The sequence below is a fragment of the Physcomitrium patens genome, chromosome 23, assembly GCF_059467195.1.
Source record: "Physcomitrium patens ecotype Gransden chromosome 23, ASM5946719v1, whole genome shotgun sequence".
Classification (NCBI taxonomy): domain Eukaryota; kingdom Viridiplantae; phylum Streptophyta; class Bryopsida; order Funariales; family Funariaceae; genus Physcomitrium; species Physcomitrium patens.
Genome location: NC_143432.1, coordinates 5,360,193 through 5,375,958, shown reverse-complemented (window position 1 = coordinate 5,375,958; position 15,766 = coordinate 5,360,193). Strand labels below are relative to the sequence as shown.

General features: G+C 41.6%; 3 protein-coding genes across 3 annotated transcripts; all 3 read left to right on the top strand.

Annotated features, from left to right (window-relative positions):
* The first annotated feature begins 1,466 nt into the window (after nucleotides 1-1,466).
* Nucleotides 1,467-8,276, top strand: LOC112275564 (uncharacterized). Its single transcript, XM_024506033.3, has 17 exons — nucleotides 1,467-1,835; nucleotides 2,863-2,924; nucleotides 3,312-3,379; nucleotides 3,631-3,752; nucleotides 3,896-4,001; nucleotides 4,282-4,333; nucleotides 4,594-4,711; nucleotides 4,992-5,022; nucleotides 5,295-5,318; nucleotides 5,672-5,796; nucleotides 6,025-6,106; nucleotides 6,368-6,490; nucleotides 6,761-6,814; nucleotides 6,926-6,995; nucleotides 7,204-7,237; nucleotides 7,385-7,540; nucleotides 7,838-8,276. Exons 1-17 carry the CDS (start codon nucleotides 1,619-1,621, stop codon nucleotides 7,978-7,980), a joined length of 1,587 nt encoding a protein of 528 aa, XP_024361801.1. The 5' UTR covers nucleotides 1,467-1,618; the 3' UTR covers nucleotides 7,981-8,276.
* An 841-nt stretch (nucleotides 8,277-9,117) lies between these two features.
* Nucleotides 9,118-12,306, top strand: LOC112275565 (uncharacterized). Its single transcript, XM_024506034.3, has 7 exons — nucleotides 9,118-9,652; nucleotides 10,140-10,319; nucleotides 10,513-10,567; nucleotides 10,877-11,004; nucleotides 11,181-11,264; nucleotides 11,499-11,624; nucleotides 11,853-12,306. The coding sequence occupies exons 1-7, from the start codon at nucleotides 9,299-9,301 to the stop codon at nucleotides 11,988-11,990; spliced, it is 1,065 nt and encodes a 354-aa protein (XP_024361802.1). The 5' UTR covers nucleotides 9,118-9,298; the 3' UTR covers nucleotides 11,991-12,306.
* Nucleotides 12,307-13,186: 880 nt separating this feature from the next.
* LOC112275566 (uncharacterized) lies at nucleotides 13,187-15,489 on the top strand. Its single transcript, XM_024506036.3, has 3 exons — nucleotides 13,187-13,374; nucleotides 13,604-13,953; nucleotides 14,866-15,489. The coding sequence occupies exons 2-3, from the start codon at nucleotides 13,666-13,668 to the stop codon at nucleotides 15,214-15,216; spliced, it is 639 nt and encodes a 212-aa protein (XP_024361804.1). The 5' UTR covers nucleotides 13,187-13,374; nucleotides 13,604-13,665; the 3' UTR covers nucleotides 15,217-15,489.
* Nucleotides 15,490-15,766: the final 277 nt, after the last annotated feature.

Here is a 15,766-nt window from a genome sequence, read left to right as displayed (position 1 = left end):
TGTCGTAAGAATATATTAAAAGTGAATAATTTGTTCAAAGCAAACAAAATTGTTTAGTCAGAAATGTCATACTAAAAAAATATTAAGAATGCTTACTTTTACTTTTTTATAAATCTAAATAACAATTGAGGTCAAATTCAAATCAATATTCCACACCTAATTCTTTAACCCGATCAAAATGATGCATTTTAGAAACAAACATGCAAATAATTCCTTGGACTATACATATGATGAGAATTTTACATTTTACATTTTAATGGATAAGAAAAGAAAAGAAACGAAAAGACAGTATGAAATGCTGTGTTTCTAATATCCTAAGATTTTTTTTTTTTATTTTTTATTTTTTCTAAATGTTCTTGTTTAAGAATTTTTTTTTTTTGCATTTTTTAAACATCAATATTTAGAGCTGTATTTTCAGATATACTTTTGTACATCCATTTCCAATTTCTAACGAACGTTATAAAAAAAGAAAAAAGAAAAATGGTACTTTACTGAACTAATTAATATGTTTCAGAACTGAAGATATTTACAGTGTTAATTGAACATTGATTGTTATGATCCTCACATTTATTATGAACTAAACTATCTTTATAATGAAAACGCACATCACTTCAAGATGTGATAATTCTCAAATTCATGAAAATGCATGCATATATATATATATATATATATAGACATACATACAGAGAGAGAGAGAGAGACTTGTGTTTAAATTTGATTTTCATAAGTTTTAAATTATGAATTATTTTGTATACCTGCAATCGACATAAATAATACATCAATATGATTTGTGGAGTATTTGAAAAAGCTTACTGTACATTGAAAAAGTGCAAATTGATATTTTGACCTTTATTTTCTTTTTCCTTTTCCTCTAACAGTTTGCACTGAGGGTTAAAGCCCTCAACTTTCCAAAAAAGACCAATCTAACAATATATAAATACATACATAATTATACAAACATATGCTAGATCAATTTAAACCGCCAGGTATGAAAGCACATAAAAAAAAAAAACGAAATATCACTGTAAACCCTCTATAAATATTTAAACAAGTAGAATTACACACGCATGCACACAAAATTCTAAACATTGTATTAAGAAACATGAACACCTTACAAAGCTAAGTTGGGGACAACTCCCACCTTTCCTATGAATGGGAAAACCCCACCTCCTGAATAAAATTGAAGGTTTTTTTATAATGAGCTTACATGGAGTTGGGTAATAAAAAAGTTGGCCATGAGTTTGGCGTAACGGACTCCCACCCACTCAAACTAACATGCCATTCAATGCCCCACCTTCGCATTCAAATGCGCACTCACGGTTTCACTTTTTACTTTAAGGCGGAGCCCCTTCGACTTTATCGTCGAGATTCGTCGGTACTCCGGCGTCATCCCGACGGACAGGGCGAAGTACGACGGACGAAGTGCTAACGAGGCGAGAGTTCGCTAAGCCATGACCCCCGGGGCCCCCTTGTGCTGCTGGTGTATCACTCGCTCGCAGCATCAGCACACAGCACGCAGCAGCACGCATCCCAGGGTTTCATTGTGTGCGGCACCGTCGTCGGGCATTGTTGTGTGTGCGTGTTTCCATCGCTTGAGCGATTGATTGCGTGTGAGAACATGAAGGCCGCCGCGGCGCAGGTCTCGGATGGGGGAAAGAAGAGCCAGGAGGAGGCGAAGCCCAGTCGCCCCGCGGGGGAGCTTCTCTTCTGCGGGAGCAGCTCATGGGAGACCATCGGGAAAAAGCAGACGGGCGATGGCAGCACGTTGCTTCCGAGCCCCACGCGGCTGAGCGTCTTGCAGGGAGTGCCGATCGTGTTCGTTGCTGGAGGCTCGAGTGCGTGAGTTTGAGTTTTTCATGTGCATTATAATTTTTTCGTCTTCTTCTTCCTAAGTTTTTATATATATATATATATATATATATATATATATATATATAAAAACTTATATATATATGGATTTTGTTTTCCTTCTTACACGCTCAAGTTTTCTGGTTTTCCCGATGGGTCTAGAGTTTGTGCGGGGTTTAGGCGGGTGGTGTTGACCGTGGCTGGAGCACGGTGATGGTTTTTGAGGTGGTTTTCAATTTTTCTTGGCGGGAAAAGGATGTTAGTTTTCGTTCGCGCGGTTGAGATTGTCATCATTTGAAGCTTTCTGGGGTTTACGACACTGGGCGAGAAGTGGAAATTTAATTTGGATATCCTGTTTCGCAGCACTTTGTCTGCTCCCTTGTTGGTTTTTTTTAAATTATTGGCCAACTTTTACGCGCGAGCTCTGTGCAGTATTGTTGCAAAAGTATAAATGCTGTCGCTGCGTTACTGGGGGGGGGGACTAGGATCGAACTGTAGTATCGAGCCTGATATATATGGTTTTATCATCGTAGCGGATCTCAGCTTTTTCGTGGTTCTTCTGTCTTTTCTTTGTTGCTATTATCGTCAAGGTTCATGGCGTGGTTTGAATGGGATGACCACTTTTAATTTATTGCAACGGCTTCGAGTATTCAAAATTTCTCAATCGGTCATTCCTTTTGGTACGTCTGTAGTTTCATATTTCGTGTAATTTTGAATTCCATCTTGAAGCTCCTCGTCCTTGTCGCTTATTTATTATTTTCCTTCCTGCGTACTCCTTGCAGTGTTGTTCTCTTTCCTAGGGCGTCTTCCGCGTATTTTCTTTTCGGGGTTTTAGTTTTTTTGGGTTTTGTTGTGTTCTTCTACAATTTGGCTTTTAAGTGGATATGCGGAGACCTCGGCATGGTTTATTGGTGCAGGTATTTAATCTTTGAAGAAACTTCTTAACTTGAGGTCGTGTAATTAATTGCAATATTCAATTATCTAATATGAGGTAATTGGCTGGCGTATGTGCAGCCGCATGCCATTGCATAGCTCTTGATACGGAGGGTAGGACATATACGTGGGGTCGGAATGAGGTATGTGTTATTGTTTTACAGCATATGATGGATCAGTGTGGGTGGACCTCTTTTTTAGAAACTGAGGTAGCAATATTTAGAAGTTGAAAAGGGAAAATGTTCATCAAGAGGGTTTGGTGTACACACAAGTTCAAGGTCGGACCATCATAGAATTTATGTTCTTAATTTGATATTGTCACTATGTAACAGTTAGCGAGGCTGTTTTGAACCTTACAACGCTCTCATATTGGTAGGTGGACATCGTCCTGCCCAACGTAGAATAGACGGTGAAACCAAGTGACTAGAAGTCCCAATCTTGGCAAGGTTCTCTTTGTATCACTCGTATTCGTTGATTTAGACCAGATGAAAACGTTCGATTGATGCACGTTTGACTCAATCTTCTAACAGAAAGGACAACTAGGCCATGGAGACACTTTCACAAGGAACTCACCGACTATTGTGGCGTCACTAGCCAGGTGCGGAAAACTTGCAAATTTTTGACGTTTTAAGTATCCGTTGTCATCTGAGTGCACGGATAGAGTGATGTAATTTTTAGTTTATTTATCTAATTATTTATGTTAATGATACTTCGCAGTTGATTATTCTAGATACTGCTTTGGATCTATTTTCTTCTTGTCCAGTTCTTGAAATAGATGGTGAGATATTGCATGTGCGGTGAATCGTTCACGTCATTCCAAATTCGCTTAATGTGTACTCTTTGGATCAGGCATAAAGTGGTGAAAGCAGCTTTGGGTCGGACACATACAATAGTTATAACAGCTGAGGGACAGTCGCTAGGATTCGGTTTCAACAAGCATGGTCAATTAGGATCCGGCTCCTGCAAAGAAGGTTAACCTCGTACCTTGCACTTCATTTGACACTCACGATGCCTTGGTTATTTTTTGTGCAGGGGTTTATCTACCTTTTTTTTTTTTTTTTTTTTTTTTTCCATTGTTGTGTCTTAAACGGTGCGTTTCAATGCTACCTTGCAGAATTTGAAAAGTCTCCCGTCAAGTGTTTGGTGCAAGAGGCTACATCTGTTTCTTGTGGTGCCGACTTCACCGTTTGGCTGTCGTCTGCCAGTGGCTCTAGTATTTTGTAAGTTCTAGTATCCTTTATGAGTTTCAGGGAGTTTATTCATATGCTTTTAACTGTGATTGCGATGCTTTGGTGGAAGTTAAATAGCATGAAAATTTTTCAATTCTCGGAATTCTGCGGTTCACTTAGTTTAAGCATTGAAACGTGTTTATGCTTGTATTTTTAAATAACTTCCGTGGACTGAGTCGGTTTGCTACCTATTAACTGCTAGCTTTGCGATAGTTTCGACACCTGCATGTGCCACGTTTGTTAATAGTTTTTTTGTCTGTATGGGCGACAGATCGGCAGGCTTACCACAGTATGGCCAACTTGGGCATGGGACTGACAACGAGGTAAAATGTTGCCTTCATGTCATTATTTATTCCAATTGCCGAACACGTAATTCATGTATTGATATTACGAGGAGACTTTGTGAATCATCCTAGGTTTCCGATGATTCTATATCGCTGTTTTAACACGAGCGGATTTGTGACCATTTGTGGATTGTATGTGTAAAGTGAAACTGACAGTGGAGATTTTTGTGGTGAGTTGGTATTGTGTGGTAGCTTCCTATGTCGTCATTTACGTGCTTTTTTTCTCTTTGATGTTTCAGTATAATGCGAAAGAAGCTTCTGTGAAGCTAGTGTATGAAGCACAGCCTCGACCTCGTCCTATTGCAGCCATTGCCTCCAAGAGCATCACAAAGGTCGCTTGTGGCAATAATCATTCTGGTTTGTTTTTGCCTCATTTAAAACTTTTCTCTTCTTGTGTGTAAACGGAACTCACCAATATTCTTGCGTGTAGGAAAGACTTGAAAGCTTGAGATTCAGGATTTCTTTCGTTGCATGCGTAATCGTTCTTGTATAACTTTGTTTGGGAGTTGGAGGACCTAGAGCATATGCACGTGCCTGACCCAAATTTGCTGGACATATTCCTGGAGAAGTTGAGGGTATAAAGTGGCTACACCAGAGGGTCTTTGATATAACACTGTTTTACGGTATTTTCTTGCAGTTGCGGTGGACTCAGATGGCTATGTCTACACGTAAGTTTGTTTGACACTGTTCCTTCTGAATAACTGTGCATACCGTTAGTCAATTTTTACATGTATGTTTGATAAGTTTTTCTTACGGCTCTGTTAGGTTCTAGCTCTGACTGCTACAGAAGCGTGCGTGATCATATTATATATCATATTATCTATCATTTTATATCTTTTATTACGCATTTATGTTCAATGGCCATTTTCTAACATTTTTTGTGCTTATCAAAATTTGGTTGGCCATGTTCGGGTGGTTTCTGTTTCTTGAGGCTACGCAGGTGGGGGTTTGGAGGACATGGAAGGTAATATTTTGAATCGGTCTGAATATGTCTCTCAAAAAGGTTGTGTAGCAGAACGGAGTTGTCTTGGATCGGCATTTATTGCCTGTACTTCTAATGTTTCGTTTATAATGAAACTGGTTTACTTTGTATAAATTAGTTTTAATATCTATGATACTATCGATACGAGCCAGAGTTCGCTTGCTTTATGTTTGTCACTGTATACTATGGAGAACGAGTTAAGAATTGGACACGACCAATATTAAAGTCCTTGTGAGCATGTAGATGCTTGATGGCCTTATTACCAGAAGCTTAATTCGCAAGATTGTAGGTAACTTTATGTTCCAGTCCATACTAATCAAAAGACCGTTCAATAGATTGGGGCACAAGGAGCAAAAAGATGAGTTTTTACCCCGCTTGGTGGAGACGTTTCAGCGTGGCAACGTGCTTCCTTCCACAGCTGTCATAGCAGCTGGTTCCGCGTATTCTGCGGCCACAGCTGGTATATACTTCCGATTAATTTTTAACTAAACTTGTTGTCTGTTTATTATCTTCTCTTGCACATATGTAGGTGTTGTTGAGTTTGTTCGTTCCTTTCCATATATATATATATATGTATGTATATATATATATACATATATATACACTATGTATGTCGGATGTAGGGCTAGAGTGTGGACGGCTGCGTTATTGCGTTTTAGCTAACTGTTGCTTCTTTAATTGGGTGTAGCTGGCGGCCAGTTGTACATGTGGGGTCGTGTCAAGACAACAGGAGATAACTGGATGTATCCCAAGCCTGTCATGGACCTCAGGTTAGTCACCTCTGATTATTGCTTCTTTGTGTAACGATTTTCTTCGTTTTGAATTTTCTATGCATGTGCTCATATATGTCTGTTTATAAAATAATTTCTTGCAGGGGTACTTTCAAAGTCCTGAATATCTTGTCACATTCATTTTTGAATGCGTTTGTTTGCCAAACGTAGAGTTTAGGTGATGACACTTATGCTTTTTCTTAAATCATATTCGAAGTTCCTTAAATGTTTGGTTTGTTGGTTGTTTGCTCTGGCTCAAAGTGGGTGGAATATAAGGAGCTTGGACTGTGGAAATACGAGCAGTATAGCAGCAGCCGAGGATTCTTGTATAAGTTGGGGTACAGGCGTGTATGGAGAGCTCGGTTATGGACCGACTGGCCCCAAGTGAGTTTTCTCTTGAGTTTCATGGACTTGGTCTTACTGATAGCATGTTAACTGGCATAGATCGTATGGCCATTTCTTTGACTGGGTATGTTGCCTTCATATTTAGTGATTTATTCTTCTATTTTTCGTTTTCAATTGCTATATTCTGTCTTCATCTCAGATGATCTTATAGGGTTTTGTATTTGTAATTTCTCATCAAGTAGAGTCATTCAATTAGAACTTCACATGGTTTTGAACAACTATGTTAACAAGCTTTCATTTATTCTGCAGGTCGTCTGCTAATCCAAAGAAAATCGATGCGCTTGAGGGCTTCCACACTATCAGGTCCTGATTGGATATGGATCATTGATATTCTTCTCAAATAATGAGCATTTGAACCTTCGAGTGTTTTATTTCTATAATTATTTATGATTGTCTACTTGCTTGTTTGTGCAGTGTTGCTTGTGGATTGGGCCATTCGCTATTTATTGTTGATCGCGAGAAAAATGTTGACAAGTTGGAGCAGGTGACAACTAGGAAATTTGGGGTTTTGGGAATTTTCTTTTTCTTAACTTTTGTGTAACATTCACCATTGAAGACTTGACGGATATGGTTTCTACTCCACAATTACTGCTTAATGGCTGCAGAAATCCACATTGCTTGACAATGGCACTTGATGGATTCCTTGGTTTGACTGTTATCTCACAGTCGATTTCCTTTGAATGTGCTCACAGATTGATGTATTTGAAGGAGTAGAGAGCACTCAAGGTATTGCCTAAGTTTCAGAATATATGTCACCTATCCGCGCATTTGCCAAGAAGCTCATCAGTTTTAATCTTAATCGATTTCGAAGATAGGAAGTGCGTTTTGGTCGTTGAAATTTTTGCTGTACACTTACGAGCGTGATTTTGTCAGTGCCTGAAAGCAAGGACGAGGAGGCACTCTCCAACGACAAGAAGCGGAAGGCACCTGCGAAGGGTCGCGGCAAGGCTGCTAAGAAAAAAATTGAATCTGAATCTGAGGATGATGAGGACGTGGATGACGAGAGTGATGATGAGCCCAAACCTAAAGGTGCTGACCTTTGTCTTCATTCTATTGCTGCGCTTTTAAGGGTTGGCCTGTATCTTTGGATGAATAAAAACCATCATCGTTGCCCACTTACTTTGTTTGAAATACTGGGTTGGTTAGAATTTCTGGCGATCCCAGTTCTGCGCTTTATTTGTGTGTCTGGATACTGTGCTTAGAAGGTGCTGCTAAATTTGCTCAATAGTCTACATCTTATGCAATTTTTTTGTGAACTAGAAAACGTATTTTTACCTTTCATTTTCTCATCACGAAGTCTTACGACATACGAGTTCTTTATTACAGCTCGTGGCAAAGCTGCGGGACGGGGTCGTGGCCGTGGTAGACCTCCATCAGCGAAGAATGGACACGTTGAGGCATCGGCGAAGGGTCCCTCTCCTGCCGCTAAAGGGCGAGGCAGGGGTAGACCCCGTGGCCGAGGAAAGTAGAAATAGGATTCATTTCCTTTTTTTATTTTGTTTTTGATTTTTTTGACTTTTAGGCACGTTAGTGGTAGGATGTTTTTATTTCTGCAAAGTAATTGGATAGTGGTCGATTAGGTGATTTGGTACATGACAGGAGGATAAAAAGACAGTCACGAACTGCTTGAAAAGGTATGCAGACAGGGGCATAGGACAGGTCGCAAATACATTCATTCTTTTAGCGATTGCATTGAGGTCGGTTCTGTGCGACTCGCACTAAACCTGTACACTGAGTTACTTCATTTTGATTTCCTTTGCATTTATTCGATGTGCATCTGACAATGAGTTTTGTAAAAGGGAGTCCTGTTAGCCAAGTAACAGCAGCATGCCTGTTTGCTCATTTCTATTTTCCCCCAAATAGTCATTATTCACCAAAGTATTAACTTGGCCTCAGGATAAGCTTAACGCAATCCTATAGTGCATCCGAAATCAGAAGCATCATTCTACGTTCTCCCTACACCTCGCCCATCTTCACCTAAAATGATGCCATGGATTTGCACAGGTCAAAGTAAGCATACAAAACATATATCATCTTGCACATTCTAGATTTTTTTAGGAAGGTGACTGTCTACAGTGAGTTTAGATCGAAGTCCTATTCTCCACAGCTGTTCATCTCGCGAATCGTTCCTAACAGTCCGTACATGTGACGAGAAGCTGCAAGCAATATTCTTCTCGAACCCCCGGAGTTCCAGCCACATGGCAGCTTGGCTGTAGCCACTTTAGAAACCCTGTTGTTAGGTTAAAAATATATTTCTACATTCAGAAATATCCCTTCATCTTTCTTCTAGAGCTGTAAGCGACAAGGAATTTTTGAGAAACCCACTGTTGTGGAAAACCAAAGCTCCTGGCCCTAAATTTCCGATTCTGCTAACTTCCGAAAGGAATGACTTCCTGGAGTAAGGTACTGAATATCCACATCCACGCAACGCAACGCAACGCAACGCAATGCAATGGGACATATCTTCATTCAATCCATGCTGCGGGGAGCAAGATAAGGATACAACCTCTGGGAGGTCATCTATCCTTTTTAAAAGTAATATAATTATACTCTTGTTTTACGGGAGAAATACGGAGCCTTTTCTGTTCCGCTCCTAGTCTATCTGTTTTCCAGCCACGAACTATCTCTCTCCCTCGTGCTGTTCATCTGTGCGAGGCGTCTCTCGAAATCTGGATTGCCCTCGTGCGTTTCTCAATTGAGGACTTTTGGAATTTCGCACAATCTTTACCGAAATCTCAAGGATTTGCGCATTTTCTGAATTGGGTCTTTTCTCCAAGCAGGTGCATAATGACCACCTCTGCAGCGTCCATGCTGCTGGACTTGGCGCCCGCGCTGTCCTCGTTGAACATCTCGACGTCAGCCTCAGCAGCTGCCCGCAAGCCTGCGTCGCTAAACTCGTCAGTTAGCTTCCGAGGGAACTGGAACGGGCTGAGGGCTGGAGGAGTGCAGGTGGGGGGCGCCAGCACGTGGAGGAGTTTGAAGAAGGAGTTGGGGGTCAGGGTTCGTGTCTGTGCTGTTGCGGAGCTTTTCGAGTCGGAGGTTTTGGGCACTGATGAGGAGGAGGGATCTGCCGAGGAGGCGCCCGTGAAGACTGTTAAACCGAAGACTGGAAAGAGGGCTTTGATCTTGAAGAGCGACAGAGTGAGTTAACTTACTCATTCGGTTTTTATTAGCCATTTTGCTGTGGGCTTATGTCGGAATAATTACAACCGAGAATTCCACAGAGTTTGCGAGGATTTTGACCTTCCTCTTCTCTGAGTTCTCAGATTTTGGGGTGAAGAGTTGAATACAAGTGTGAGTTTAAACTCACTTTCTGCTGCTGTAATCCGGGTCTGAAGTAACGGGGTTGCCTATGAGTTTGATTCGGTTAGGACTTTATACTTGATTTGATAGTACTTTGAGAAATCAATTGGTCGAAGCACTTGGACCACATGGAAAAATATTCAGGTATCGGAATTTCAAGTTCAGCATGAATGATTGTGGACCTATTCCATGAACGTGGAGGTTTGCCACTAACCTTGGAAATTTGAAATAAAGGCATAAAACGAATTATTCTTTAGCATGAAAGCACTTCAAATAAGTGTAATTCATTTTATGGCCTTCTGAAATCACGTTCAATTTGTGACAGACAAGGTCAAAGAGGTATCTGGAGATTCAGAAGCTAAGGGAAAAGAAAAAGGAGTATGATCCCGACACTGCAGTCCGGCTGCTGAAGGACACAGCCAGTCTCAAATTCGTCGAAACTGTAGAGGCCCATTTCCGCCTGAACATCGACCCTAAGTACACAGATCAGCAGTTGCGTGCTACAGTAAGTTACTGGACGTACTTGCCTTGCGAGAATGTTGAGGCCAGTCTTTTCAGTAGGTATCTTTTCTACTTTTAAATTGTATTTGTGTGCTGATCGAAGCATAGTTGGGTTTTAGTATCCCGTTCAGCACTAGTTTTTTTAATAGGCAATATCATTTATAATGATACTGAATTTGAGTTGCATGATGTCGCAGGTATCTTTGCCGAAAGGAACAGGACAAACTATTAGAGTTGCCGTTCTTACCCAGGGTGAGTGCTTGTCTCAACTTACTGACTGGTATCAGTATTGATTTAACTACCAGAATTCCCATAGTTGCATTGTCTTGAAGTATTAAGCACGCTATATATTCTGCATTCTATTTTATTACCGTTTCACAGTAGTACAGGTTTTTCATTAATTTCTAGTTAGGCCTAAATCACAGCATGTGATTTATATGGAAATAGTGTGCCTTAAATACCGGTACTGTCAGTACCAACAGCCAATTCTGCTATAGAATTAATCCCTGCCCTCGAACTTCACCTGGTTGAAAGTGGTCTCCTATGTCTTTATCATGGCAGGTGAGAAGCAACAGGAGGCAAAAAATGCTGGTGCTGATTTTGTAGGAGCTGACGATTTAATTGACGAGATCGCCCGTGGTATGATGGACTTCGACAAGCTCATTGCTACTCCAGACATGATGCCTAAGGTTTATCTCTTTCTTTTCTTCACATTTTCTGCATAAATGTAGGAAGTGCGCAAGTTTCTTTTGCGCGTCCTGGAAAATTATAATATTCGCGTTGTTCTACGCAGAACGACGTAAAGGGAACTATCATCTAGTCTCTTTATTATTGTTTGATCCTTAAGTATCGCTGTGTATGACAGGTTGCAAGGCTTGGAAGACTTCTAGGTCCAAGGGGTCTGATGCCTAACCCAAAGGCTGGAACTGTTACCGTTGACGTTACCTCTGTACGCATCTGAACCCCTTCATGTATGTAGAACCTAGCTTGCTTTGATCATTGAAATTAGGGGTTTGTTTATTTGCAATTTTCTCTTTGGGGTGTGTGTGATGTTCTTTCTTTGTTTGGAGCTCATTATTTTTTATGACACGCTAATACATTACGTCGGTAATGTAGTTGTTAAGCTGCCCAATTTCGTGTTCAATATAAAGACATCTGAAATATAGCTGTAATCTTTTTGCAGGCAATTGGAGAATTCAAGGCTGGAAAGGTAGAGTACCGAGCAGACAAGACTGGAATTGTCCACGTATTGTTTGGAAAGTCCGATTTCTCAGCAGAAGATCTCTTGCTCAATCTAGTGGCTGTTGCGGTAATATTCTCATCTCAACGTGTCTCTTATTCCACTTTTGCTCAAAAACAATTCTTTCGCTTACATGCATTCTTTGTTTACGCAGGTTTAGGAATCTTTTCCTTTATCTTTGTATTTTCGTTGGCTGCAGAATGCAATTCGTAACAACCATTATCTGTCTTATTTCTAAAAACTGTTCCACTATGGGTATCTCTCTAATCGCTACCTCTACATCTTTCAACGTCGCAGAACTCTGTGGACGCAAACAGGCCCTCAGGAGCGAAGGGTGTGTATTGGAAGTCAGCTCACATTTGCACGACCATGGGCCCCTCCATCCGCCTCAACGTGCCTGAGCTGAGGGACCACAAGATCACAGCTACAGACTAATAAATCCCTTGTTTAGTTCACCTCGTACTAGTCGCATTAGGCTCTACATTTATTAGGTGGAGTAAAACTCGTGTACACACACACATACACACACAAAATTTGTGCTTATGACCCTCTGCCTGTGTCCCCCTTAAGATACTAGCAATTCCTGCTATCTTACTTGAACTCGAACCACAATATATAGAGGTAGGATCAGAGGTCGTGTCCTTTTTCGCACCATCGAGCATCGGTCTGGAATGAAATGCAAGGAGTTGGAGGTGGTGCACACCGTGTGGCTTTGCCTGATATTGTTGCACGCCCGCCCATGTTTTATCCAGATTCACGTAGTTATCATTCTCTTGGAATCATGATGCTACTACTCCAATATGCTCCGCTGAGTGTCACTGTACTGATTCGGCCACCGTAAACATTACGCATGGAAACAGTCAATCTTGTTTCTGCAACTCTCGTCCTCGTAGTCTATTCTACCCTTCTCAGAATGGATACCCACGAATCACAGATGCTGCGTTGAGCTGCTGACATTCAAAACTGGGGCCGAAAGTTTGACGTTGATTCTAACACTGACCAAGTTGCCAATGATAACGAGCAGTAAAATGAGATGGGTTGGAGAATAATAATTGAAGAAAGCTTCATTTGTAGCTGTCAAGAATAGGCACATGAGACACTGAAAGAATTCTAAAGACACTCTCGCACACCAATTTGAACCTAGAAGGGGGAAGGAGTCACATTTTCAAAGGGATGAATCTCCAGTCTATTCCCATGTGTCAACTCTCCCTATCGTAGATTGGCCATCACCACATGCAACATTGTCTCTTTTGTTTATTTGATGATGGAATTTTTTACAACAGCAGTTACAACAATAGGCTTGTTTTACTGACCATTCTGGTATTTCCTCCAAAATGACAATGCTATTGGTACAAAGAACTTGCGATAAAATTATTAACTTTTTTTTCTTTTTTTAGCTCTATGCCTACAATTTACTTCTTTTTATTAAAAAAAATCGGGTGTCTGCTTTTTTTTGGAACAAAGTAATCAGTCACTCTCAGGAAACAAACAATCTGGTGACCCATGACCGGGGGTCCAAGGTTCCTCACCGCTATATGAGTCAAGTGGGCCCACGCCCATAGGACCACCCATCCCATAACCGCAAAGAAATGAATTGCGGATCGAAGCGAGGTCTGCTAGCGTTGCTTTGCTTGCTTGCTGCTTGAATCTCCACTTGCACGGCACCATCGTCGCAAGGGCACTTCCATGAACTCTGGCCTGGACCGTGGTCCGACGCAACCCAGTTTCGTGAATCAACTTTTGGGTTTCGCTGGTTTGACTCGGATTCTGAGTGTGGAGCTTACGAAGGCGGTGGATTGTTTCCGGGAGTTGCTGGGTGGTGAGTTCGTTGCGCGGTGGACTGTTGTTGCCCCTTGTTTGTTAAAGCCTCTGAATTGCAATGCCCGATCCATTGATGGCAACCTTTGAAGCTTAGCTGGTTAGCCTCTCGTGCAATAAAGCTTATTGGATAAATCGGAGAGGCATAGGTTTTTCACTTTCGCGAGTTTTGTAGGAAATAGGGGTTCAAGGTTTTATGGTTTATGATTTGAGGTTTGTGCGATGTATAGCGTGTACAGAAATGCGGTGAAAATAGTCACGTAAGCTAAGAGAGCGTTCGCGGCAAGAGGCCATGGCGACCCCGGCAGAAAGCGGTCCCCTAAGCATCGCGATTCCGCAAGCGCAGTTGCCCCAGACGACAGAATCTCGGGGTGAGGGTGGAGCAGCGTCCGTCAGTACAACGCAGCAGAAGATTTCTGAGCTCACCCACAATGTTGGCGAGAGCGTGGACCGTCTGTTAGACGAGTCCCATCGCTTCAAATCAGCGGTGCGCGCTGCCTTCGAACAATTCCAGATGCCACGGCCCGCCAAGGAGCTGCCTGTGAACCAGCTACTTCCAGCCTTGCAGTTCTTCGTGCAGGTGCTGTGAGTTTTTCCAATAATGCTTATCAACGCCGAATTCTTAGCTCTCATTGCATTTTCTGGCAGTGTTCTCTCGGGATTGATTACAGGTGGAGTGGTTATCCAGCCATGGGTTTTGGAATGAGTTGACTCATAAAGATTCTTGCCGAGTAGAACATAATCATGAAGCAAATTTCATTTCAAAATATTGCTGGTAGAGTATATGTATAGCCTACTTCACCGTCATTGTGTTGCTCTTTGAATGTTAACCGACTTTCACGCTTTCGATAAGTCGAAAGAAGTTGCCGTCCGCTTCATGTATTGAGTTGTATTTAGCAAATAACGCAATCGCTTGCTGCTAAGACACCTCAAACCTAGCTGCATCGTGGGAATTGTAAATATTTGGGGTGTAATTGGCAAGGGAAGTATTTAACCATTCCGTTGGTGGTCAGGGTTTAGATGAAAAATTATTTGAGGTATTTATAACGACGGCCCATGCGTTGTCTTAGAAATACGCAGAATTTCAACACAGGTTTAATAACTTTGCATCAGTTCCGCATCTGTAGAATCCACCTAGTTTAGTCGATGAAGAGTAGGTTTTTCCATGAGGGTTTTCGAGGAAGGATCTTATTGGCTGGTTCGATCTCTTTTATCTTGTGGACCTTGATGTTCTAATGCACATCTTCACCCTTCTAGTTTTCAAGTCACTGAGGCTTTCAGAGAGAGAGAGATCGAGCCATCTCTTTTAGTGTTCCACAATCTTGTCTGTTCCATGAATGAAAAGAACACTGTCCATGGCTGAGTATCATTATTTGACGAAGAGATTCTGCCACGTCGATTTCAGTTTTTAATTTGACCTCGCACTGATGTCGTTTGAAAGTTGAAAGACTTAGATACTGGGTCTCTAATGCACGTTCTCTTTCTCCCGCAGAGGCTCTGCGATGACCTCGATGCTAAATGTGGAAAGCTGGTGTTACGACCAATCACTCAGGAGGATATACAGGGCTCGATGAGAAGCAATCCTTCTCTCACCCTCCAACCGCTCCTCACAGCTCAACAGTTTGAAAGCTTTGCTAGGGAGACACTGAAACGGGTGGCCCTCGACCGGGGCAAGCGTCTCGGTTTGTTTATGATCGGTGGCATTTTTGCAGTTCACATGGCAAAGGGTGCAGTGAAGAAGATTCCCATCCTGGGTGGCCCGCTTGGAGCGTTTGCTAATGTCCTATTGCCCACAACTCTGCTAGGGCCTGCTGTGGGGGTTGCAGGCGCTTTGTATTTGTAGCATTTTCTGCAAGTGTGCTCAGAAACACAGGTTTAATTTCTCAATTTGTCGCCTCACTTTGGATTCAAATCCATATATAGATTTGCTATAGTTTAACATTGTTTGAAGAAGCAAGCAAGCTTTTCTGATTCGACCACCGTTAGGAGAGAGTACAGTTAGAAACTGTGTCAAGTTTAATGCTTCAAGTTGTGCATAAAATTGTCTACTGGCGCTCAGGGCTAGAACTTTTTCGTGCTTTTGAGCGGTTTTTTAATCGCAGGGCTGTTCAATCGATTTCTGCCTCGTGCACAACATCTGGGATTCCTGTGACTTCGTGCTTTGTGTAACAGCAGATTCTTTCCTGCGACTCACCTGTATCTGCTTGAGAAGCAACGAAATGTGGCCTTCGTCAGTTTCTTTACCATTGCCAGATTACTGTCGAATAACCACTGATTTTCTAGCGATCACTCTGAATAGCGAAGGTCACAACCTTGATAACACCAACCTCTTAAATATCATTTTTGTAGCTTGATCTAATTATGTGTGTAAGGTTTCCCCACAAGCATAATGC